This window comes from Podarcis melisellensis (assembly GCF_964234715.1).
Source record: "Podarcis melisellensis genome assembly, chromosome: Z".
Classification (NCBI taxonomy): Eukaryota; Metazoa; Chordata; class Lepidosauria; order Squamata; family Lacertidae; genus Podarcis; species Podarcis melisellensis.
In genome coordinates this window covers 18,869,614-18,894,869 of record NC_138547.1, presented here as the reverse complement: position 1 = coordinate 18,894,869, position 25,256 = coordinate 18,869,614, and the positions used below count along the sequence as shown (strand labels likewise).

At 47.7% G+C, this 25,256-nt stretch overlaps 1 protein-coding gene across 3 annotated transcripts in view; it reads right to left on the bottom strand.

Moving 5' to 3' along the window:
• Positions 1 to 23,981, bottom strand: part of LOC309362265 (gamma-aminobutyric acid receptor subunit alpha-3-like) — a 42,708-nt gene extending 18,727 nt beyond the window's left edge. Inside the window, exons 1-4 of one of the 3 annotated variants that reach the window (XM_081897882.1) lie at positions 23,590 to 23,981; positions 13,405 to 13,535; positions 10,040 to 10,164; positions 5,721 to 5,788 (exon numbers count right to left, since the gene is read on the bottom strand). In XM_081897882.1, coding sequence (XP_081754008.1) covers positions 5,721 to 5,788; positions 10,040 to 10,164; positions 13,405 to 13,493 — 282 coding nt within the window. In that variant the 5' untranslated portion in view covers positions 13,494 to 13,535; positions 23,590 to 23,981. Of the gene's footprint in view, positions 1 to 5,720; positions 5,789 to 10,039; positions 10,165 to 13,404; positions 13,536 to 22,285; positions 22,501 to 22,536; positions 22,802 to 23,589 lie in introns of those variants that run through there. The other 2 variants (XM_081897883.1, XM_081897884.1) reach the window with 2 other exon arrangements.
• Between the last annotated feature and the right edge of the window lie 1,275 nt (positions 23,982 to 25,256).

The following is a 25,256-nucleotide window of genomic DNA, read 5'->3' as shown; positions in this document are numbered from 1 at the left end:
TGACTTCTGGATCTGAGCCTTCTTGCTCCAGTGCTCCAGCCACCCACTCACCCACCCACTCATCCACTCAAAGTCTCTGTCACACCAATATCCAGCAGTTCTTCTCCCTCCCCTCTCCTCCTAAACAGGAGGTGATGGACCAGGAGGAAGAGCCTGGGGCTATAGTAGATAGCTTGATGAAGATATCAGCCAGTGTGTGGCAGACATGAATAAGGCAAATTCCATGCTGGGGATTGTTAGGAAAGGGGTTTAAAATAAAACTGCCATTATCATAATGTCCTTATACAAATCATAGAATCATAGAATCCTAGAACTGGAAGGGACCCAAGGGTCATCTAATCCAACCTCCTGCAATGCAGGAATCTCAGCTAAAGCATCCATGACAGATGGCCATCCAACCTCTGATTCAAAACCTCCAAGGAAGAGGAGTCCACAACCTCCCAACGGAGTCCATTCCACTGTTGAACAGCTCTTACTGTCAAAACGTTTTTTTTCGAATGCTTAGTCAGAATTTCAATTCTTGTAACTTGAAGCCATGGGTTTGAGTCCACCTTCCATAGCAGGAGAAAACAAGCATGTTCCCTCTACCATGTGACAGCCTTTGAGATATTTGAAGATTGCTATCATATCTCCTCTCACTCTCATCAGTTCCAGGCTAAACACACCCAGCTCCTTCAAGCACTCCTCATACGGGTTAGTTTCCAGACCCTTAATCATCTTGGTTGCCTTCATATGCACACGTTCCAGTTTGTCACGATCCTTCTTAAAAGATTCAGTTACAGATAGGTAGCCGTGTTGGTCTGCCATAGTCAAAACAAAAAAAATTTCCTTCCAGTAGCACCTTAAAGACCAACTAAGTTAGTTCTTGGTATGAGCTTTCGTGTGCATGCACACGAAAAGGTATCTTCAGAAGGTATCTGAAGAAGTGTGCATGCACACGAAAGCTCATACCAAGAACTAACTTAGTTGGTCTTTAAGGTGCTACTGGAAGGAAAAAAAATTTGTTTCTTCTTAAAAGAGTTAAATTTAGTGTTACTGGAGCTGCTACTTTTCCACTTGCTCTGGCTTATGATTCTTTCTTTCTCTGTCACAATCTCTTTTCTCTCTTCACACCAAAGCAAAGAGCCATAATATATTCAGTCACCCAAGTCTAATTGAAAATAATAATAGTAATGTCCAGTTCAACCAAAACAACAAGGCATGGTCACAAACAAAGTTTCCTCATGGCTTGGCCAGGGTAGCTGACCAATAATCCCTGTACTAAAGGGGTGTGTGAGTGGGTGTTTGTGTGTGCAGGAGGGAGACCAGCCATGCCATTGGATGGAGTGATGTGACTGGCTCACGTAGCTGATTTGGGTTGTCATTCAAAAGGTATCACATTCTTATCCCTCTTTTTACTATTGGGTGTTGACTGCCAGGGAAGGGAAAATGCATTTGTCGGATCTCAGGTGGCAAAATAACTTGACTGGCCTTGCAAGGTACTACCTCTGTGCATCTTGGTTGGGGAAGGGGCATTTGCTGCCCCTCCCCAGGCAACAACATGCCTTGAGTCAGCCCTGTGCCCTTCTATCTAGAGAGGGAATAGTGTCGGCAGCATTTCTTCAGTTCGGATGCCAACCCCCACAAAAAAGAAAATACCCAAAGGGGCATCACATTTCCCATGCATGGATGACAACTGTGGAACCAAAACAAGCTTGTGTGGATGTGGCCATATTATTCTTTACCAGCCCACCTTGTTCTGAGCACCATTTTCAAAATCACACAGCGGGGGGGGGGGGGAACCCCGTTCTTCAATACCTCCCATTTCCCTGTTCTCCACAGTTCATTATACAAGCTTCCTTATTCAAATATGCTCCACCTTAGAAGTAATTATGAGAGACTCCCTGAGGCTTGGATGACTGAATATATTATGGCTCTTTGCTTTGGTGTGAAGAGAGAAAAGCGAGTGTGACAGAGAAAGAGTCAGAAGCTGGACCAAGTGGGAAAGTAGCAGCTCCAGTAACACTGAATTAACTCCTTGCCCCAGAGGAAGAGGGCCTTGTAAAGCCAGAAAGAGCCCATTGATGGGGAACTCCTCAAAATGGGATATTATAATACATTATTTCCCAGCCCTGCTGGGCCACTCACTCCAATTTCTGCCTGATCCTTTGGAGTCCAGCTCCTATGACTGAGCAGCTTCACAGTCTATATCCATGGAAGGTCATAAGAAGAGCTTGCTGTATTAGGTCAAAGTAGGCCCATCTCACACAGAATCCTGTTCTCAGAGTCACCAAAACAGTTGCCTATTGAGCACAAAAACACTCTCCCCTCCTGCAGTTTCCAGCAACTGGTATTCAGAAGCATCACTGTCTCCAAATCTGAAGATGCAGCATAGTCATCATGGCTAGTACCATTGATAGTCTTATCCTCCATTAATTTGCCTAATCCTCTTCTAAAGCCACCCAAATTGGGGGGAAATCATTGCCTCCTGGGGGAAGGAGTTTCATAGTTTAACTCTGTGCTATATGTAGGAGGACTTCCTTTATTCTATCCTGAACCTTCCAACATTCAACTTCATGGGATATCTAAGAGTTCCAGTGTTATGAAAGAGGGAGAAAAACTTCTCTATCCACTCTCTCCATGCAATCCCTGATTTCATAAACTTCCATCATGTAACGTCCTTACTTGCCTTTTCTCTAAGCTAAAAAGTTTCTTGTTGTTGCTAGTTTCTATACCACCTTTTACCCAAGGATCACGGAGTGGTTTGCAATATAAAAACACAAAATACAAACAAAAACAATATCCCCATTTAAAAGCCCATAGTTTGTTTAAGTAGCCTAAGGCCTGGGAGAAGAGGAATGTTTTTACCTGGCACCTAAAGGCATGTAAGCAGGGCACCAGATGAGCCTCCCTGGGGAGAACATTCCACAAGCAGGGATCTACTGCAGAAAAAACCTGTCCTTATCTTGCCAACCTCCAGACCTCCCATGGAGGGGGCACGCAATGAAGGGCTACAAATGATGAACACAGGGTCCAGGTTGGTTCATATGGGGCAAAGTGGTCCTTGAAGTATTGTGTTTAGCGTTTTATAGGTCAAAACCAGCACATTGAATTGGGCCTGGAAACTAATTGGCAGCCAGTGCAGTTGGGCCAGGAATGGCATTATATGCTCAACCCATCTTGCCCTGGTGAGCAACCTGGCTGCTGAAGCAGCTGAATTTTCCAAACTGTCTTCAGAGGTAGCCCCACATATAACACATTGCCAAAACATAGACCACATAAGTTAGACTATCCCTGTCCAGATAGGGGTGCAGATGGGCCACCAGCTGATGCTGATGGAAGGCCCTCCATGCCACTGAGGCCACCTGAGCCTCAAGGGACAGCAAAGGATCCAGGAATACCCACAGTTGTAGAAAAAACAAATTAATCTCTCTCAAAGAGATTTTTACTGCTTACATCTTACATGATCCTTTTGTAAGGAAACCAAGTTCTTTATTTTTAAGTCATGGGGGTATTCTTCTTTATTTTACTGCCAAAGGATGGAAGCTTATTTGCTGTAACTCCTGAAACTCTGTGCATAAAACACTTCACTTATTTGCAAAGCCAAGTGTCTTTATTCTAGCCATAAATATTTTCATGGGGAACATTTGTTTAAAGGTGGTTGAGGGCAGAAGCAAATCTAATCAAGTTTTAATACGTTTGGAGCAATTGCCATTCTGCTGTCTCTGTTACAAGAGATTAAGAATCTCTCTTCCCAAACTCTCTCTCCAACATCACCCCTGTGGTATGTGGCTGTCCTGTGACTGGCTGGGCTTAGTGACCTGTCACTTAAAGTCATCTGGGCACAAAAGACCTCTTATTGATAAGAGGACTCTTGTCCTGGTATTTTGTTGTCCCTCCTGCAGCTGACGTCGGAAGCCAAAGGTGACTTAGTACATGCCCAGTTTTAAAATTCTGATTTAGCATTTTATATTCAATTTGATTGTGCACACTCATTCTCACTCTCCTTTCCCTATTTTATATAGTCTGAAATCAGTAGCTGGGACTTGGAATTCTGCTGCTTGTCTTCCTCTTCCTGAGCAGCCCACCAGAAGGGCTGTGGAAATGGCATCCCTTGTCCTAAATGGCAATATGCATGGGTTGTGGAGAGCACAAGCAGAATAGGACACTCAATTCTACCGGGCTACCATAATAATGGTCTAGACTGACTCCATCATGCAGAAGTCTCACCAGCATAGACTGGTGGCTCTGTTTTGATCTTCCTGTGGAAGACAAATCCAGTTGCCAAGGAAGGAACAGCCACTCCCTATAGTGTCTCTCCCCTCCCCCTCCCCTGGTTCAATGTGCTTGGAGACCTCCAGACTAGCATGGTCACATTCAGAACACAAAAGGAAAACAGGGCATGGAGCCCATAAAAAGCACCTCTCCTGGTGAGGAGGGTCCCCACCCACAAAGCTTGCATCATCCTTTATTAATTGGGGAATCCCAGGAAGAACTAATTCCTCACCAGCATTTTCTGTGGTTTGGGGTTTTTGGGCACAGAAGCAACTCCGTGTGCTGCTTTCTGACAATGATTTAGGCTATTTCATTTAGGCATGCAGCTGTGGGAAGAGAGGCCTCAATTCAGTCCTTAGGACTTCTGCCAGCTGTGTCCCCTCAACCTTCCAGCCATCCCTCCCTTCACATTTTCCTTGTGATAGCGAACACTTTGAATCTCCTTCTGCCCTTTTCTTCTTTGCTGCCAATGGAATAAGGATCAGCTGCAAACAGGTGGCTCTTCTAGTGGGCATGCCTGGTAGAGAAAGCAAGAGCTGCCTACCTGCCCAAGCATAAAAAGGTGCTTAGCTCCCATGACAGCTTGTCCTTCATTTCCCTTGCTACCCACTTTGGGAGGGAACAGGGGTGAGGATGGCTATTTGGAGAGGCTGAGAGGACACACCAGCCGCACTGACCTGGGAAGAGCTGATACTTACACTTTGCCATCAGCAGCTGGTACATGTCCATTCACCCCCACAAAGGGACCTTGCCTGCCACGACCAGATGCAAAGGTCTGGAAGGATAAGGATTCATGCAGGATAAGGCTATCAATGACTACTAGCCATGATCGCTATGTTCTACCTCCACAAATGTGGGAAAATGATGCTCCAGTCAAAATATAAAATTCCATGTTTGCTAGGTGACCAAAAGGCTAAGGCACATAGAGTTCCCTGTAAACTCCTAGAGATCAGTCTGTGAGGTCACATCCTCTGCTTGGAGAGGCAGGAAAGGTAGCAGTAGCAATATGATTCTTATTCCTTCCTTCCTGCTCGGAGAACGTTCTTCTTCTCATCATGCAACTGTAGGGATAGGGTGCAGGGTCTGTGTGCTCCTAAAATCATGTATTTTGCAATCTAGGAGTATATTTTTCTGGACTTATTTCACTGCTATTTTCTGCATGAATCAAATCTGCAACTTTTTTGTAACTAAACAATATTTTTATATTCTAAAATAACAGATTTTTATGTTGTTATTTTGTTCAGAAGGATAAATAAAGGGGGAAATGCAATCTGCCCAAGACATCCTGGATAATGATAGAAAGCTACACAGTCTTTTTCCCCTAGTTTCCGTGTTAATACTGCAAAGGATGGGATTTTTAACTCTACTAAACTAGATGCTAGTATTATTCAAGCATGTAAGTGAAAGGATAATTAATAAATAATCAATCCTATCCTACCTTCCAAATCCATCCCAACAGCACCTACCATGTCTGTGTCCGAGACGGGCCCAAAACTTGTTACATAAATGTTGGTCTTGACTTCAGTTACTGTATCTGGAAGAAGCAAAAAGGAAGAAAGTAATTAGGGGTTATTCGCATGGTGAATGTTTCTCTGTGTAATTTCTGCCTTAGCTTTTTTTGAAATCTCCAGGCTTGCTGCTTCCCTGGATTACAGTCGAATGATCCACTTTTGTGCTTAGTTGTGGTGGACACTGAACAATGACCAATTCCATAAAGAAACACAAATGGGGTGTGTGGGACTCTAATCAGGGCCCTCTGGCATTCATCAGGGATGACTTCCTACAAGTGCCTTTGTCCTACAAGCACATAATGCCTTCTGCAAAAATAGAGTCATTTTGAGCTTAGACTCCAGGAGCTCAACAGTGCCTTTGGAGAAGCATTTAAATGAAACACTCACTCTATTCACAAAACAGTGATTTTATTAATGCTTTGGATTTGTTTGTAAATGCAAGTAGTGGCTCTCTTCACAGGCTTCTCTCTCAGGTGAGGTCACATATTTGCAAATCCTGATGGGCAGGTCCTCCCAACAGATGCCTCCCTCCCTCCATCCCTTCTCCTCTCCTCTGGTTGCTCTCATTCACAGAAAAGCACACCTCTAGCCCCATGATATCTCAAGACGCTAGTGCGTTTTGAAGTCTCCCGAACATCCACCCCTGCAGTGAGAAATGAAGTTAGCACCACTTGATTTAAAGGCTTAGAGCTGTTTGTTGACATGGGCTAATCTGTTGCCAAGCCATAGTTCAATTGAAATAACCAAAGCCGCACAACCCTGTCAGGGCTGCATGCCTGTCTGGAGCTGAGAGGGCTCAGACTGGGAACATCTGAGTCTGTGTGGGCTCCTTCCTGGACAAGGATGACCAGCCTGCATGGTGGGTGGGGTGAGAATACTGAGCTGCCTGGACAGGTGGCACATGAAGTTCATGAAGAGGTCTCCAGGTGCACATCCCACATAGAGCTGAGAAGGAGCCCACTGCACCACCCTTCTCTGCTCAGGGTAGACACTGATGCTTTTATGATATCAGGGGCCATTATATCAGTGCCTAGTCTCCTCTCAAAGCTACTTGCCTGCCTAGAAATTAACTTACTCCATGCTAAGGAAAGGACAAATCAAGGCTAGGTGCAGAGGATCAAGAAGGATCAAGGCATGCAGAGCTGAAGAGCAACAACTGAATGTCAGTGCACATAGTGAGGAGGGCAGAGGAGAGCATAGAATCCTAGAACTGTAGAGCTAGAAGGAACCAAAGCGACATATAGTCCAATTCACTGAAATGCAGGAATTGCAGCACTATCAAAATTGTAGCACTGTCATAATCAGGTGCTTTGGAAGACCTCTGGGGACAGAGAGAGGTGGGGAACTAGTTTTGCAGATAGATCTTATGGGCCCCAGGAAGCAAATTAATGTGAACTGCAACCTCAAGTATAAGTGGAAGAAGCAACATTAGACAACCGGGGACCAAATCTAATGGAAGACTTTTTTTAAAATGTCATAGATGATTTACATATAATATGCTGTACTACCATGAGGTCAATAGTGAACATGGTTTTCTTACTGCACCAGCTGCAGGAGAAATGCCAAGGGCAGAGGTGCCCCTTCTACATTGCCTTCATAGACCTGATTAAGGCCCTTAGCTTCATCAGCTGAAAAGGACTCTTCACAGAAATCAGTAAGATAGGATCCCCACCTAATCTTTGCAGTGTGATCATGTCCTTCCACAAGAAAATACACAGCAGTATCCAGCATGAGGGTTCATCCTTGGATGCCTTCCCTATAAAGAGTGGTGTGAAACAGGGCTTTCTAACAGTAGGAGTTGTGAATTGAGGACCCTCCACCCACATAGGATTATAATAAGACACACAGACACATTATTTTAGGTTAATGGGCAAAATTAGGCCACAACTTTTATTGGTTACAGCAAGGTCAATACGCAAAAAGAAGCTGACCTAAGAGGTAAGGAGGGCGGGAGATCTGAAGAAAGCAGGAACAGACTGGGAGCAGAGTGCTGCTGCGGCTGTTTAAAGGTGTTTAGCACCGCCCACCAGCCATCCCTATTGGTTGGCTGGAAGGCTTGGCCATGGCACCAGAAGCAATCAGGAGCAGGGAGCCAAATACGCCTCCCCCCCCCCCCGCTCAAAACCCCTCCCCTCTGGGAGGAGGAGAGGCCCTGTCCAACAGTGGAATGGACTCCCTTAGGAGGTTGTGGACTCTCCCTCCTTGGAGGTGTTTAAGCAGAGGTTGGATGGCCATCTGCCATGGATGCTTTAATTGAGATTCCTGTATTGCTGGGGGTTAGACTAGATGACTCTCGGTGTCCCTTCCAACTCTACAACTTTATAAGGTGTGTGTGTGTGTGAGAGAGAGAGAGAGAGAGAGAGAGAGAGAGAGAGAGAGAGAGAGAACAGTGCTTTTTTCTAGAAAAATATGTGCTGGTACTCATGAAGTTGTTAAAGAAAAATGTCACACTTTTTAACCCAAAAAAAACAAAGAGGTGCCAGTGCTGTGTACCTTTGAGTACTTCCTTGGGGGGGGGGGAGGAGTTAGTTTGTTAGATTGATCCAAAAAAGAAATTGTGGAAGATCCTTCCAAATCTACAATACTGTGATTTTGTGATAGGTTCCCACGAGGCCCTGGGTGCTCCTCTTGGCCACAGTTCTGTAATGCCCTAGTGTGTCTCATGTATTGTCATTTGGTGGACTTGCATTTTGTCTTCTGGGAGCTCTGAGTGCTCATTTCATGAGTTCAGGGACCAGCATCACACTCTGAGCCATTTATTCCCAGTCTAGCTGCTGCTGCTGCTGTGGCACAGAATGCAAAGAGCACATGGGAAAGACACTCTTGCCTGTAGCTGGTTTTACATCCTCATTGATCACCATTTCAGTACAAACCAGATAGGAAGTACCCAACCCACACGGATGCTAGATGTGGCAATGAGATGCTGACAGGTCAGTTGTAGCAGGTGGCACCTTGCTTCCAAGTTCCCGGAAGGACCCACCAGTGGCGGAGCTTCATGCTTCGGCACAAGGGGTCGGAGAGCAGGTGGGGTGGGGCTGGCATGCGTCTCGGGGTGTGGCACAGTGCACGCAGGAGCGTGGCATGCATTCTGAGGGTGTGGCACGCTGCCTGCAGGGGCATGGCACCCAGCACAGGCGGGGGAGCAGCCACAATGGCACCCCACCGGGATCATGCTGCCAGGGGTGGTTCGCTCCCCCAGCACTCCTCTTCCTCTGTCAGTGGGACCCACACCTTACTGCCACCTGCTACTGGAGGTGGGGAGACAGAAGCATCTTCCTGGCCTGCCTAAGCAAGTGAGCATGTGCTACAATTAAAGCTCAGTGGCGGAGCATCTGGTTTGCATGCAGAAGGTCCCAGGTTCATTCCGCAATGGCATCTCCTGGTAGGGCAGAAGGCACCCTGTATGAAACCACAGATGTACTGGCAGTCATTTTAGACAATACTGAGCTAGATGGACCAATTGTCTGTCTTGGTTCAAGGCAGCTTCCTATGACCCTGTGAGCAGGAAGCAAAATGTCAATGACTGAACTGAAACGTCTGGTCTTGCTGCAGGAGGGCTGATCATCTCTCTCTTCTTTCATACCTTCATCTCCTTCCCCCATTCAGAGGCAGATTTAGAGCAGTGTGACTGCTTGCACTGCACTGGGTGCCAAGCCTAGGGGGTGTTGCAGGGTGTTGCAACTATGACATACCAAATTGAGCAGAACGGAAGGCAAGGGGCAGGGGTGCTGAATTTTGGCCTCACACAGGGCACTGCTGAAATTTGAAAAGTCCACCCCTACCCCATTCAAGGGCTCTGTAGGGAGAGCAAGCCGGCAGAGAATGTGCATGAATGTAAGGGTAAGGATGAGGCAGCCACATGAAGCAGCCTCTGTTGGATCAGAAACCGACATTTCATTATCTTAACTGTTGGGCCGAAGGACTTCAAGTAATCGGCTGGAGAGGATCCCAAGAAACCACAAATCCCCAGCAAGAGACTCCAGGGAGCCCTAGGATTAATAGCCCCTCCCAAGGAGGAGTTGCTTTTGCCAAACTGGGGGGGGGGGGCCTTCCCTTATGCAAGCAGTCCAAGGAGGCTGTGGGGCAGGCAGCTTTAAGTGGAAATGCAGTTAGATTGGAGGGATGGTCCATATATTGCATGTTTGTTTATTTGTTTGTTTGTTTGTTTGTTTGTTTGTTTGTTTGTTTGTTTGCACCCACCAAACCTTCCCCCCTGCTGTGACATCAGGAAATGCCATCAAACTTGCACAGACAATTAGCTGAAGTAGACTGACCTCCAAGCCCAGGTCTCAGTCGGTTGTCATATCCATCCAGCAGCCGGTCCAGGATGCGTGTGAAGATGGTGATGTTGTCTTTGTTGTCATCATCGATAATATCTGGGCCATGCTTTTGAGCGAGTCTGCCATATCAAGGGAGAACAGGAGGGTTAAGGTCTGTCACTTCTCCAATGATTCTCTGTGTGTGCTCACATACAAAAACACACACAAAAAATCCCATCGCTGGCCTGCACTGATTTTAGGCCTTCTCTAGATTTTTCTGCTTTTTTCCCTTTAATGGACGTGGCCCTGCCTGCACATGTCCTTATGTTAACTCCAACTGGACACAGAGTAGCTGTTAGTCACGAGAGGCCCCTCCAGGCATCCTTTTTAATTGCACATTCACACTGCTTCACATTCCAGTCAGTGCCTTTCCCATAACTGAAACCTTATAACTTTTTTTACACCACAAATTCTCTGGTTTATTTCCCTCTCGCTTTTCTTGCTCTATAGCCCCTCTGGACACCAATAATGTGTTAGCACCAAGCAAGCATTGCAGAGCAACTGATAAGGCGGAATAAATTCGCCACTAATGTGCCAAGAGCATGTGGCAGAGACAATACCTATGGCAACAAAACAGTAGCCTTGAGGGGCCCAAGGTTAGAGGTTGCTTTGGGAAGGCATAGTGAATCAGTCTAAGTCCACCTCACAAGATGGGGCAGCTGTTACTCCTTCCTCCACCCCTTCCATTTTTCTCTGGGTTGGCTATTTGGAGGGAGGGAAGCACATGGGTAACCATAACCACCACCACCACTTTTCATTAATTCACTTGGATCAGTGGTCAGCAACCTTTTTCAGCTGTGGGCCAGTCCACCGTCCCTCAGACCATGTGGTGGACCGGACTATATTTTGAAGGAAAAAAATTGAATGAATTCCTATGCCCCACAAATAACCCAGAGATGCATTTTAAATAAAAGGACACATTCTACTCATGTAAAAAACGCTGATTCCCAGAATGTCCATGGGCCAGATTGAGAAGGCTATTGGGGCACATCCAGCCCACGGGCCTTAGGTTGCCTACCCCAATTTTGATGTTAGATCTGTCAACCAACCACTTTGTCATATGATTGCCTTCAACTATTTTCTGACTGTTATTTACTTAGTGTAGACCCATTGAAATGAATGAGCATAACTGAGTTGGGTCCATTGATTTTAGCAGGTCAATCCCAAATAAAACTTAGTTGAATACCACCCTGTGTTTACACCTGATTGGTGGCTAATCTATCATTAGCAATAAATGGCAGTGGCAATTGCCTGTCCTGCATGGAATGGCAAAGAACAACTGAGGCTTCCAAGGGCAAACTGTGCCTTTAATCAAAAGCTTCCTATTTCCAGAATTTTATTGCTTGCTGCTCAGTGTTACTAGGAGATTTGTGATAAATGGGAAGGAAAAGCAGATGAAATCATTGCTACCAGGCTATGAGCTGTAGCTGCCAAGTCTTTGCTATGCTGGGCCAGCTAGGAAGAGGATTGGGTTTCCTACAAAAGTGCTGACATAACCGTAACTCTTGCAGTTGTGTCTTGAGCAATGCTAATGTGTCCCATCACTCTTGGATGCCTCTGCTTGCTCCAAGCGTGCAGGTAGAGAGAGGAAGGAAGGTGCAGAGTGTTGCATTTATGCTGGAATCTTCTCTAGGCAGAAGAGGATGCCCAAACCTGTTTGTTCACATAGGAGAAGAGTGCTTGTCACACTCATTTCTTGCCTTGGCCTGCAGCCTCCTCACATGCTCATCTTTCTGTCTTGTCCCCCACCCCCATCCAGGCATGTGGATTTTCATTTATTTATTTGTCATACTTGCTCTTTCCCAGAGATAGGAGTGGCACACTTTTTACATGTTTACATTACAGAAGTCTCACTGAGAATTGTTAAGTTGCATTTCTTACTGTGTTAAAATGCCATCATCACACAAACTGATTACAAATTAGCAAACCATCAAATCAACAAACAGGTAGGAAATAATAACTAAATAATTCTGTGTACATTGCCCACCAATGACAGTAGAAAGGACTATGCCTCCCAAGAGCAGCTGCCAGACAAAACTAGCTCACCTGAGCTCATGGGCAAGTACAACTTGTACTCTCTATTTGTATTTGGGTGTATGTGTGCGTGTGTGTTTGAAGGAGTTCTGTTCCAGCACATCATGAGCTGGTTTTATTATTTGCAGCCCAACTTGGATCTGTTCTCTTAGACAAAAGTATCAAAGAAATGTACTCAAGAAATAACGTTTGTGCTACCATCTTCATGAAGGCACCAGTAGCATGGGAACACTGTTTAATCATTTTATTTAATATATAAGTGGTTTACTAGAAAAATGAAAAGCAGCAATAAAAACAGTTTAAAACATTTAAAGATATTTAAAATTAGCAGTAAAAAAAAAAGATTTTAAAAGGTCAACGTCTACATGCTTTAAGCAGATGCTGAAGAGAGCACAGAGAAGGTGTCCAATGTGTTGAGTTGGAGGTGTTGGGTTGTGTGTCTGTGTGTGCTGTTTTTTTGTTTGTTTGTTTTTTTGCTGAATGAGATACAAAGCTAAAATTCTTGTGAATGAGGTACCATACAGTCTTCTCTGACCTGGCACCATCCAGGGGTCCACGATGGCTGGGGCTGTTGGCAGCTGGAAGACATCAGTTTGGTGATGGGGAAGACTGTTGTCCTAGGCACTCTAGGCCAGAACTACCACTCCTCAAAGGGTCTCCCAATGTCATCACTTAGACAGGAATAGAAAGCTTAAAAGGAGGGGGGAGGGGAGGGAAGTCAGGCAAACACTCTCTGGGGAGGTCTCCCAAAATGGAAGGAAAGGGGCACTTGCAACTCCAGGTGATTCAAACCGCTGCTCTCTGTCCCTATGGTTGCCAGCTGCTTTTTGTTTGCTCCTTGGAGTTTTCCAGATACCTGGTTAGTCAGTTGCCTGCAGCTGCCTGCTGTGTATGCAGGATTCCATTTTGGACCCTGGCACTTCAACTGCCTCTGGAAAAGTCCTTACCATTCTGGCATGGGGAAGATCGCCTTGGCAAATTACTCAGATCAACCATTCTCTAGCACAGTCAGGAGAAAAGCTGGCATGGAGAGTGGCTGTGTGGGGCAAAATGGGATTATTGTTAGATGCCTTTGCTGCAGAATCAAGCTGGGGATTTTCCTGGTTCCAAAGAGCCATGACCAAGTCTTAGAGAGACAGAAGGTGAAACTTAACCCAAAGCCTCCCTTACAGCCTTCCTCACTGCAATTGGATGTTGCAGGTACAGTGAGGGAGAAGGAGTGCCCCCAGACCCTTCCTCACTCCCTCTGTGCTATATAATAAAATCCCATCCTCTTGCCACCTTACCCTTCTGCAGGGAGAGCATAAACCAGCAGCAGAATGCCAAGGCTAGTCACACAGAGTGGAGGTATGGCCCAGACCCTTGTCAATGCCATCACTTCAGGGTGCAGCAGTGCTAGCCAGCAGAACGTCCACACCTGCCAAGGAGGAAGAGAAAAGAAAATGGTCAAGGGGACCAGCCACTCTCTTTGATGATGCAGGCATTGGGTGCACAAAGGTCAGTTTGTGGTGAAAGTCCCTGAGGTGCTTTATGGGCCTCTGACTAAACAGCTGATAGCTGCAGCAGGCTCAGAACATCAAGGGGAAAGGAAAGCACCAAGAGGTGATGGACCCAACTGGGGCTTAGCCTAGCCAAGCTAGTTTCACCATGGCCACCTGTGGGAGGAAGTGTGGCTTACTAATCTCAGCCAACTGGAGCCTCTGTAGAAAACGTGCCTGCCTTTTTTGGTCTAGATCAGGAAATGAAAGAGGTCTTTCCTTAAACAATATCTGTGACATCTCATCCTACAAAATGACATGACTCAGGCATCTCAGTAACCACAGTGGTTTTGAAATGCCATACAAATGCATGTATTTATAAGAGCAAAGGCCACATCTCATCAGGACGGTGATCCCAATACTTCTAGCACACTGTCACTGCATTCTCCCGGTAGGAGTCTACATAACATGCCCAGCCCAAGTGGTGACTGTACACCGAAGCTCCTCACAACCAGGCAAATTCTGGCCCTTCTTTTCCTTTTGAGATCATTTCAGTCAAGGGCTCACAGTCAGTGGCTCTAGTCCAGTTCATTCCTGCTATTGCTCTCCTGGTCAGTGAAAATAGTCAGCATGCCATATGAGAAGGTATGTGGTTTTCCTGGTAGTAGTGACAGCAACCACTATGAGGAAGGAACAAAGGTGAGAGAGGGAGGGATCTGGGCTGCCATGGTAGATGGTCACAGCTTGGTTTTGGTAAGAAGTATTGGGTTTGGGTGGCGCTGTGGGTTAAACCACAGAGCCTAGGACTTGCTGATCAGAAGGTCAGCAGTTCGAAACCCTGCGACGGGGTGAGCTCCCATTGCTCGGTCCCTGCTCCTGCCAACCTAGCAGTTCGAAAGCACGTCAAAGTGCTTTTGATAAATAGGTACTGCTCCGGCAGGAAGGTAAACGGCATTTCCGTGCGCTGCTCTGGTTCACCAGAAGCAGCTTAATCATGCTGGCCACATGATCCAGAAGCCAATAAAGCACAGCAACCCCAGAGTTGGCCACGGCTGGACCTAATGGTCAGGGGTCCCTTTACCTTTACCTGTTGGGTTTGGAGATTTTTATTTTCTGTTTTGTGCTGGTAAACATTTTGCTACTGGGCTGCACCAGGCCATGTGGCATGACTTTGCCATTTACTGCAGCATTTGCAAGACTGCTTTGCCCAGGGGTCGGGGGGGGGGTGCACTTGTCCATTTCCCCCCAAAAGAGGAAATGCACCACCACCACTATCATCATAAAAAGAGGACATAAATGTGCAGATGCAAATTTAGAAATATTTCATTACTGTAATTTAAATAGAAATTCAATACATCCAGGGAACTGTGCGACTGCTCAGTCTGTGGTCTAGGTGTTCCCAATCAACTGGCACTATGGAATCAATCTGCAGTTTCTGCCTGCATCTGTCTATGGTGATGAATGAGGGCAGTGGGATGTGCAGTTGCAGTGTGGAATAGGGCAGGTGGGGAGGAAAGTGAGGGAGAAGCTGCTGGGTGAGGTGCAAAGTGGAAGACAAGTTGTGAAGGTTTTTATGGACTGAACCAACTGAAATAGGGGAGCAGAAGTAGGGTAATGTGACTAGTATATTATCAATGCAACCTTCCAATAGCAAATTAAGCAGCTAAAGTATTTGATGGGGATGAGTATTAATGGATAGAAGCACACTGGTAAGACTGAGACTAAACATCAACACTTACTTTATTTTTAAAAACCATTTTGGCTCATTTGAATTTCTCCTTTAGGAAATATTGAGGAAGAAATTTCCTTCTACTAATGAGTAGTTCTTTTTAAAAATAAAATGAAGAGTAAGCTCTTTTTAAATGCAGGGTGGTATTTTGGTTTGTAAAGGGGAGATCCAGCCATGTTAAGCCTGTCTTGTGGGGTCTGCAAGCAAAATGTAGACAAGAATAGGGCTAGTAAACGAATTCTTGAACTTCCTAGAGAGGATCCTTTGTGTGTGGTCACTTGCTTTGTATTTCCTTCTGCCTGTGAAGAGACTCTTTTTTTCCACCATGCCTCTGAGCTGACCATACCTCTGGTTATCACTAAAGCAAAAAATTGGTATTTTTGTGCCTCATTTTTAAAATTTGTATTTTTAAAGTAATTAAGTTAATTTAAAAAAACACAATATGTTTGGTTAAGTTTAATTTTCTTTCGTTGGATGAATTTAAATATTGTCCTTTATGATTTAATGTTAGCGAGTATTCAACAAATATTCACCTTTTTAAATAAAATCCCCTGGGTACACACCATAATGAAATGTGTGTCTCAGGATTGTGTCCAGCTAACCAACCTCCTTGAAACACTTGTGGGTGCCAGTGAGACATTGTCTGTGTATAAATATCTAAAAGGCCACCTGCTTCCCTACAGACCCTCTTGGGTGCTAAAACTGGCAGGGGAGTGGCCCTCTTGGTGAGAGAGAGCCTTCTCTGCAACAGCCCCTAAGTTGTGGGACTCCCTCCCCACAGAGGTGCACCTTCATAGTACAGCTGTAGAGAGTGCTGCAGATGCATCTCTTAAACTCTGTCCGAAGCTTTGCTGCTATTTTGTATGTTTGGGTTTTACAGTCATCCTCAATCATGCTTCCCCTATCATCATCCCTCATTATATGCCTTGGGAACTTGTTGAAATACTGGGTATAAATCAAATACAGTAAATAAACTGCTTTTGTGGCATTTCAGTTGATCCCTTTGGGAATCTTTTTTTTCTTTTTTTGTGTGTGTGCAAAAATTTTAGTAAGCTGAACGTCAAACTATCCAAGCAGTGTCCCAAAAAAGAGGAGGAGGATAATGCATCATATGAAACACCAGTGCATAATAAAAGCAAATTTTAGATGTATTCACAACACTGGTTGCAGACAGATTAACAACAATAAACCAGTAAAGCCTGTGTTTCACTATGCCCCCCCCCCCGCACATGTCCCATTAGAGAGCCCTTGCAAATCTGTGGCAATACGAAAACATAGTTCTCTCTATGCTCCACAATTCATTACTGAGATGGTTTGGGGGTCAGTTGAAAGGAGGCATTTGAGTTTGCCCAAACCAACATCAACACTGAGATCCTAGAAGGGAAAGGACTGGGGAAATTAAATGTGGCCACTTTCTCCCACCCATCCACCCAAGCTCAATTGTTCTTAAGTGGAAGAAGTGTTGTCCCTAAGCAAGAAGGACCAGCAGCTCCTCCCAAGACAAACTGGGGAAGTCATGACTGCCTTTTGGAAGAAGGAAAAAGGACAGAGTATCTCACCCATGATTGAGTGCACCCATATCACAGATGATGCCCTTAACTGGGACAGGTATATGAAAGACAAATGCTGTTCTTGTTTTTTAAGGAAATAAGCTGTGCTGCTTTTATTTTTTTTAAAAATTCCTTCTCGTTTCTGTCTTTCTTTTCTGTACCTGATTTCTCACTGTTACTCTCCTGAAGGCACTCTTTAGCGTGCCTATCTCTAAGGAGGTAATTTATACCAATTCACCATGTCTCATAACCTCGCACTAAAGTAAATGAACAACAAAAAAGACAACCCCAGATTTTCTAAGCAACATTTTGAAATTCTCAGAATTTGGAAGCCCAGGTGCACAGAGCTCATCTCCTGGGGAGTGGGGGGGAAGGCATCAGTTCTGGTGATGGGTTAGGTTGGGGTAGGGTGAGGGAGGGAGGGAGAGACACCAAAGGAAAGGCAATTTGGGGAATACTGGCATGCAAAGCTGCAGTGTTCTTGACAGCATCAACACAGGAACATCTTCCACAAAGAATGTCACTCAGGACCGGCCCATTCAGAAGAGCATCAATAATGCAGGTCCCCAAGAACTTCAACACTTGTAGTTTATGCTGAGCCCTGAAAAGCTGTAGAACAAAATGTGGAGAATGCTACTAAGAAATGCTAAATGCTGAGGAAGCCGAAATCATGCACCCAAGTGGATAATATTTGCACCCTATAATTTTGTGATTTCCCCACAAGTCCCAACCACTCCCCAGGGGTCGACTTTGGTAATATGGCACCCTGTACAAGGCCAACATTTAACACACACATCCAACTTTCCTGTATCCTTCCCAAAGCTGGGCAAATGTTAACTAAGCTTTGGGAAGGATAAAGGAGGACTCTAGGACCCTGTCAGAGCCCTCACACCTCCTTCCCAAAATAAGTGCTTACAAGGCTTTGGGAAGGAGGCAGGAAGGTGCCCTCTCTGTTCGGCACCTTGTGTGTGAGGAACCAGTCATGCTGCCCTAAATCCGCCACTGCATCCCCCCCTGAATATTAAAAAACCCACACTATTAGTGCTTTTTCTTGTCTAACAGACCCACAAATCTAGTTAGCTGAGCAAAGCTGTATCAAGAGGTGATGAATTGCAAAGGCTCATCATCACACTTCAAGGGAATCTGTAAGGCGAGCTGGGGAGGAGTGGAGCTTTCCTCCAAACCCACCAAGGTCCAGCTTTCCTTCAGCTGGAGCACCTGTAGTGGGAAGATTATGAGGCTGCCCTCTTTATTCCTTTCTCAGCCTCTCTAGTAGGAAATGAGATTTGGAGGGAGTAGCATTACCTGGAATTTGTGACAAGTGAATGCAAAAGAGCACAGAAAGAGCCCTCCTGCACAAGACCACCTAGTCCAGCATCCTGTTCTCACAGTGGACACCCATGAGAAACCCTCAAACAGGACCCAAGCCCAGAAGCATAACTGCCTCTGATGGTGGAGGCAGAGCAGAGCCATCATGGCTAGCAGCCAATGACAGCCTTATGTTCCAAGAAAAGTGAGTTTTGGTACTCATGGTAATTAGTCTTAATAGCCACCTGATCAGGGGAAGGAGGGCTTTGTCTGACTCAGGAATCCAGCTGAGTGAGGTCCCCCAGATTATCCCCATTACGTGCTACCTTGGCAAACACAATTAGATGAATGAGTTTACTTCTGTTTGGGGATAATGCAGACCTCTGACTATGTGGGTGCATTTAGCAGATGCTGTTTGTCATACAACCAAGTAAGAAATGTGACAACAGTTCTTTTTTCCTATGCTTCCTCACTCTTACATATTTCAGTTTGTTTTAAGTTTTGGACCAAGCAGAACAAGAAGAACCAAATATTGGAGCATCATGCTATCCTTAAAGTCTTTGAGATGCTGTGCCTATTGACTCTATACGTAGGAAGTGGTGGCTGGTATGGTGGAAGGCAAGGAGACCAACCACAGGTGGAGCCAGAGCCAATGGCAGGCAGAGTCAACTAAGGGTTTGTCCACACTTCATCTTGTCCTGCTGCTTTCTCCCCAAGGAAAACTGCTCTGGAGCAAAGAGAAATCTGGGTTTCCCCATGATTGCCATTTGTTGTATCACTAAAGAGTGGGTTTTCCCTTGGAAAGCAGTGGGGTAAAGGGGAAAACAGTTCATACTCATGCTTTCTGGGCATGGGAAAAGCAGAAGTGTAGACAAGTCCTAAATCTAGTTTTGTTCCCATTTTGCTCCTCCCTGCTGAGTTCTACAAGGGTAACGCTGAGACAGAGGAGAAGGTGGAAGAGGAGGTGTCATCCTCTGGACTGGAGGGTTAACTGAGACTAGTGAGCCAGTGCCCTATCTGCCCTAATGGAGCCGCCCCCACTGCAGTTGCTGGCGGTGACCAAGCAGTCTGCAGCTTCCCTTCCCTTGCCACAGATCCCAAGGGATGTTCCACACAAGAATTAAAGAGCATCCAGCAACTGGATATATCCCTGGCCTTCTGGCACTTAAAGTCACCCATGAGCAGAAATGGAAATAGATCAGAACCATCTGGCTTTGTTACATCTTGCATCCAGCTCAAAAACATATCTTGAAAGGTAGCAACTGTATCTATGCTGAAGCCACCATGCACCTTGAAATCTTTTCATCACATCAAGCATAGAATCCGGTCCCAAAAATAAAAGCAGGCAAGGCGCATTGTGATTCTAATGCCTTTAGTGAGAATTGGATGCCCAAACAGAGCCTTTATCTGGTGACATATGCCTGAAGGTGAGGCCAATGTGCAAGCCAGAGGCTGAGCAAACAGCATTTTCACCAAACAAAAATAAGACACCAGTGTGTGTCCTTTTCTTCCTCTAAGAGAGGACATTGATTCCCAGCCAAGTCAGTGGATCAATCTCCACCTGGGCCCACTGACAGCAAAGCAACAGCAACTCTGCACAGGTCCCAGAGTGCAACTGCTAGTCCAGGATGTTGGGTGGGGGAGCAAACACAGGCCAGCCAGACCCACAACCCCTGCCATTGAAGATAAGCAGCTCTGGCCAAAAACCACCCCACTCACCACCATGCTGCTGCACACATAGCAGTCATAGTTCATGCTCACAGATAGTGCTGAGCTACCAGATGTTTTGCCCATCCCACCAGCCCCTCCATTTCTGCTCTTGACCGTCCTTCCTTAGGAAGGATGCTTAATGGAAGGGAAAGGGCACATTGTGGACTTGTGGGTAGTCCTGCCCCTCTTGCGGTTGGAACAGTAAAATAAGCAGGTCAGTTGGGTGGGGAGTCAGGTGGGGAGGGGAGGGGGAGCCATAGCCTCCAACTCCCCCACCTTTCCAACTCCAGGGGTCCTCTGCCAGCTCTGTGGGGGGCAGGGGGGGTGAAGCACCTTCCCTGAAGCTGAGCCAGGCAAGTGGGTGCTTGACAAGACAAGAAGCACCCCTTTGAACTGGGGCTCTGCTCCCGGCTCTGATTCATTTCCCAGATGTGGGGGTTGTCCAGGAGCTCTTTTCCAGAAGAGCATTCGCTGATGCCCTGGAAATGGGGTTTGGCAGAGAGGCAAAAGAGGTGAGAGTGGCAGCGGTGGCAGCAACAGCTCTAATAAGAAAGCAAGCGAGGAGGAAAGTGGGCGTCTTCAGCAGCTGGCTTATTTACTATGCGGTCTCCGTCTGTGTGTATAATTATGCCAGGATTCAGTCTGTACATCGAACTACTTGTTGTAAACATTTGGCAGGGATATACCCACAGAGAGAGTAGGACGGGTTTTCTTGCTGGAGACACAGCAAAAGGATGAGGTTGAGGGGATTCAAGAGGACAGCCAGGGGCATGCAGGATGGAATGGAGAGAGAGAGAGAAGCTGGCTCGGGAGGAAAAGAGATCTCTCTCTCTCTCTCTCTCTCTCTCTCTCTCTCTCTGTGTGTGTGTGTGTGTGTGTGTGTGTGTGTGTGTTTATGTGTGTGAGAGAGAGTGAGTTGGATAAATGACTGAATGGGAAGGTAGGCAAAGGGAGCCAACACACAGCAATGGGAAGGTGAATAAAGGCAGCAGAAAGAGCAGCTTCAGGGAAGAAATGCATCAGCAGACAAAAAGCAGAAAGCACTGGATGCAGCAAGAGCAGCCCACCCCCACCCCCGTGGCCAGGCCAGCCACAGTCCTCCAAGGCAGGTTGCTATTTTGTGTGCTCCTCAGTTGTAAGGAACAATCCTATGTACGCTACCCTCTGCAGGGAGGGGAAAGGTCATATCCTCCAGATGGATGGGCAGGCATTCTGGGTGGCCTGATGTGCCTGTGGTGGTCAATGGCAAGAGGGGAAGAGAAGAATGTGTCCTCTGAAAAGAACAGCAGCCTCATGCAGGCACAAAGTGAGAAGCAGTATGTTAGTGAGTGTATGTGAGAGAGAGCATAGGCAGTCACACATGGGGGACTATCCTATTTGTGAATACTATCCTATTTGTGATGATAAATCAAAGTCATTGTACAAAATGATCACTTTCTGGCTAACCCCTTGCTTATTTCATCACCAAATAACACACCAGCAAGCCCCTGCTTTCTGAATCAGGTACTTCCTGGTACTATCTAAGGGCTAGCAGCCGCACCAGCCCCACCACCCAGTGCCCATCTCTCCAAAGTCTGGACTCTCAGTAGACACACCACTGCTCTTGCTGTTCATTTGGCCCTAGAGCTGCCAGAGGACAGGGCAACTGAATCCTGGGTTGCTGGGTCATTTACCACACTGCCCATGGCAAAGCCAGAAGGGGCCTGGGACTTCCTGAGATTTGCACCTGCTTTGGAACTTCCATTGTGAAGGTACAGACCTTTGCCCAGGCAACCATGCAGAACCGCTTGAAGTCACTAGGCTCTTCTGTGTTTGCTGCTGAATGCAAAGCCTCCAGAATCCTGATAAGAAAACTGAATGGAGCAAAATGCTGCTGGAAAGTTCATCTGTTTCTGCTCAGCCTTTTTCAGTTTGCTACTGGGGCAGCAGGAGCAACCTCAGCTGGCACACTTGAGAGCCCAGCCATCCAACTCTCTCATCAGTCACCTGTGTGAAGCTGTGAAGTCTGGGCTGCTGGTGGTGCTGTTCTCTACTCCATCCTGGGTGACCCAGAGCTATTTTTAATTCCCTTGGAAGCTGTCTGTGCTAAAGCTTAAGGTCATGGGCACATTCATCCCTGGACTTTCACACACACCCCTTCCCGTCTCTCCCGCCCCCGCCCCCAAATGCAGCCTCCAGAGGCCTGGCTCTCTTGTCCTCCCCTCCCCCCCACCTGCAGAGCTGCTGCTCCTTTCCTCTCCCACCCACTCTGCCTGTATCCTAACCAGCCTCGCCCACCCACCATCCCCTGCCCTTCAGCCTCTGCTCACCACAGCTCCCACCTAAGGCTAAGCCGTTCCTTCTCTGGCAGGGCGCAATGGTCCGGGGAGCCTGCGGCCCTCACAGTTCTCACCCCAAATCTCAGCGGTCTCCAAATCCCAAGACAGGGAACGTTTCTGGACTGGGGAGGGGGCGGAAAGCGCCACGACAGGCGGTGGGCTCAGTGGCGTCATCCACTGCCTTTGCCTGTTCGGCGTAGCCCTCCAGAGTCGTCCTCCCTGCGAGGCGGCTCCTTCCTCCATGCAGCCCGGGGCTATACTGACTGAGAAGAACCGAGAAACGCTCCCTCCCCGTCCTTTGCAGCAACACATTAATCAGCCGTACCCAGAGGGCTGTCCGGCTGGGGAGACGCAGAGCGTCCTGGAAGCTGCGGGCGGGCAGGCGAGGGGGTGGGCTCCACTCCTGGGCAATCCAGACAGTCCCCCTCACCAGCCAGCGGGCCTGCCTTTGGAATGAGGGGCGGGCGAGCCCCACTGCATGCGTTCATCTCCTCCCTGGATAAGCCACTGCCGCCACAGTCAGCTTCCCGCCACCTGAGACAGAAGCGCCAGACGCTCGGGGGCGCAAAGGCAGGTCCACCGGGCCCTTGGAAAAAGCGTCAGCCAGGAAGATAAAGACGCGCGCCTCCCATTCAGGACCGTGGACAGCGCCGCGCCACACGCGCAGAGACCCTCCCAGTCTCCCTTGCAGAACTGGCGGGGCCCCTGCTTTTTGCTAGAAACCCTCAGCAGCTCAACCCCCAGACTAGCGGACGCGCGTAAATCCAAGGCTTGTAGCGCTACGCCTCATATGCCAACCAAGGAAAGGAACGGATAAAGCGGCTGCCGCGCGCCTTTGTCCTCTGGGCTAACTCGTTTTAGCAAGAGGCCGGCAATGTGCGTTTTGCAGGCTGAGCTGGGGCCACGTCAAGCTCCAGAATATTTGCAGGGCCGCCCGCAGGGGCGGGAGAAGAGACGGCCTTTGTGTGTCCCCCCGCGCCCCTGCCACACACAACCTCTCTTTCCCCGACCCCTCCCCAGTTCCTAGATTGATCTCCTCCTTTGCAACTTTGCTGGGCGTTTGCTGCTTGCGCTGCACAGCGGGAGAGCAGAGAGGGGCCGCAAGCCAGCATTCTGCTCGCCTTTTGGCTTCGGGACCGGGAGAGCCAGATAGTCACCGCACTCGATCGCTTCTCTCAGGGCCACCCCTTAGCTGTACCGAGGAACCCACGAGCCCACTCCCACGCAGAGGAGGAGCAAATAAAGGCGCTCCCGCTCGGTGGCGAGGCTAGGAAGAGCTCCGACGGCTGCTTGCAAGCGGGTGGCTTATCCCCCACGACCCTCGACGCCAGCCCCATCCCAACCCCGAAGAGCAAACAGCCGAGGGCCAGGTCCTTACCTCCTGCGGAGCTGCTGCTGGATCCAGAAACCTACTGGGGCGGCACTCGCGACTGCTCTCTCTCAGTCCTGCCTTTGCGCCCCCGAGAGTCTGGCGCTTCTGTCTCGGGTGACGAGGAGCAGACTGTGGCAGCGGCTGATCCAGCGGTGGACAGATCCAGAGGAGGAGATGAACGCATTTAAACCTTGGGTGTTTCGGCTGACGCGCGAACCTCGTGGTCTCTCCGTCTTCCAGAGGGTTGCAAGATCAGCCTTCTATCGCCACTCTCTGCTCGCCGTTACCCTGAGACTGACAATATGAAGGAAAGCAAGGCAGCCTCCTCCCTCCCCTCCTCCTCCTTGGAGGAGGGTTTAGCAATACTGTATCTCCCTCCCGTCTTCCCCAAAAGCAACAAACAGAAAAGGCGCATCAATGGCGCACCATCTACTGACTAGAAGCAAAGATTGGGGAGGGTCTTCTTTCCAACCGCTCTCTTTTCTGCCCACACCGCTAGAGGCAGGCGGCTAGCCTCATGGTGGGTACTGCATGGCCCACCTGGGACCTCCGTAGACGAGAGAGATCAGCAGGGGTGTCTGGGCCAGTCCTTCCAACAGGTTCCTTCACCCTTTCACAATGCCCACTGGTAGACCCTAAAGTGTCAGCCAGACCCCACAGACCACCTTATCTTCTATAAAGGAGAAGACACTTGTTGCCCAAAGGCCTGGTGGATGGGGAAAATCTGCCTTGAACATGGGTGTGTGTGCAGAAGCAGGACAAATAGAAAAGCCAGATAGAGGCAGGGTGTGGACTGATGAAAGAGCAATCAGTGGTGCAGGGAGGAGGGGAACTGCTGGAGGAGGCTGTGGACTGCCCTGGTGGGCAGGATCAGGGTGGCTGTGGCTGCAGTCTGTGAGAACATAAGAAGAGCCTGGCTGATGGATGAGGCTAAAGTTCTCACAGTGGTTGACCAGATGCCCCCAAGGGAGGTCCACAAACTAGATCTGAGGGCAGCAGCCACTCTCTCCCCAAGATCCAAGCTAGAGCAAAAGCAGCAACTTCCACTGGAAAGGCTGAGCTGACAGGAGGATACAATGCAAGGAAAGGCCAAATCAAACAGAGCAAGATGGTATACAGTGCTTTGTTGCCTGATCTCAAAAACAGCATTTTAGAGTTTGCTTCTCTCCAAACACTGGAACATGGACAACCAACAGAGGAGGGTAAAGTCAACAATAGTAGCCACCCAATATCAGTTGCCTGGGAGCAAGATCAAGAGCAGGAGTGGGGAACTGTACTCATATCCTCATGGGCTTCACACTGGGACACATGGCTGGCTAGTGTGAGGACTGGGTGCTGGACTAAATGGACCCCCTTTGATCTGACTCATGGCTCTTCTTGTGTTCTTAAGGAGTTGTGAGAGCCAACCAAAGGAGAATCTTCAGAGCTTATCATAGGCGGAGCTTGGCAACAGTCAGCACATTGTTAGAGGCCAATGTTTACATGGGTGGGAAGATGGCCCCATCAGCCATGTTTAACTCCAAACAGTGGAATTGCTAGAGAGAGGCTGCTGAATGTAAAAACAGAGCAGAAGCAGAAGGAAAAACATAAAAAGGCTGCCCATAGGGGCTCACAGCAGCACCAAGTCGACCATGACATGCACTAAGGCTTCATCCACCCTAATTGCTCTTTCC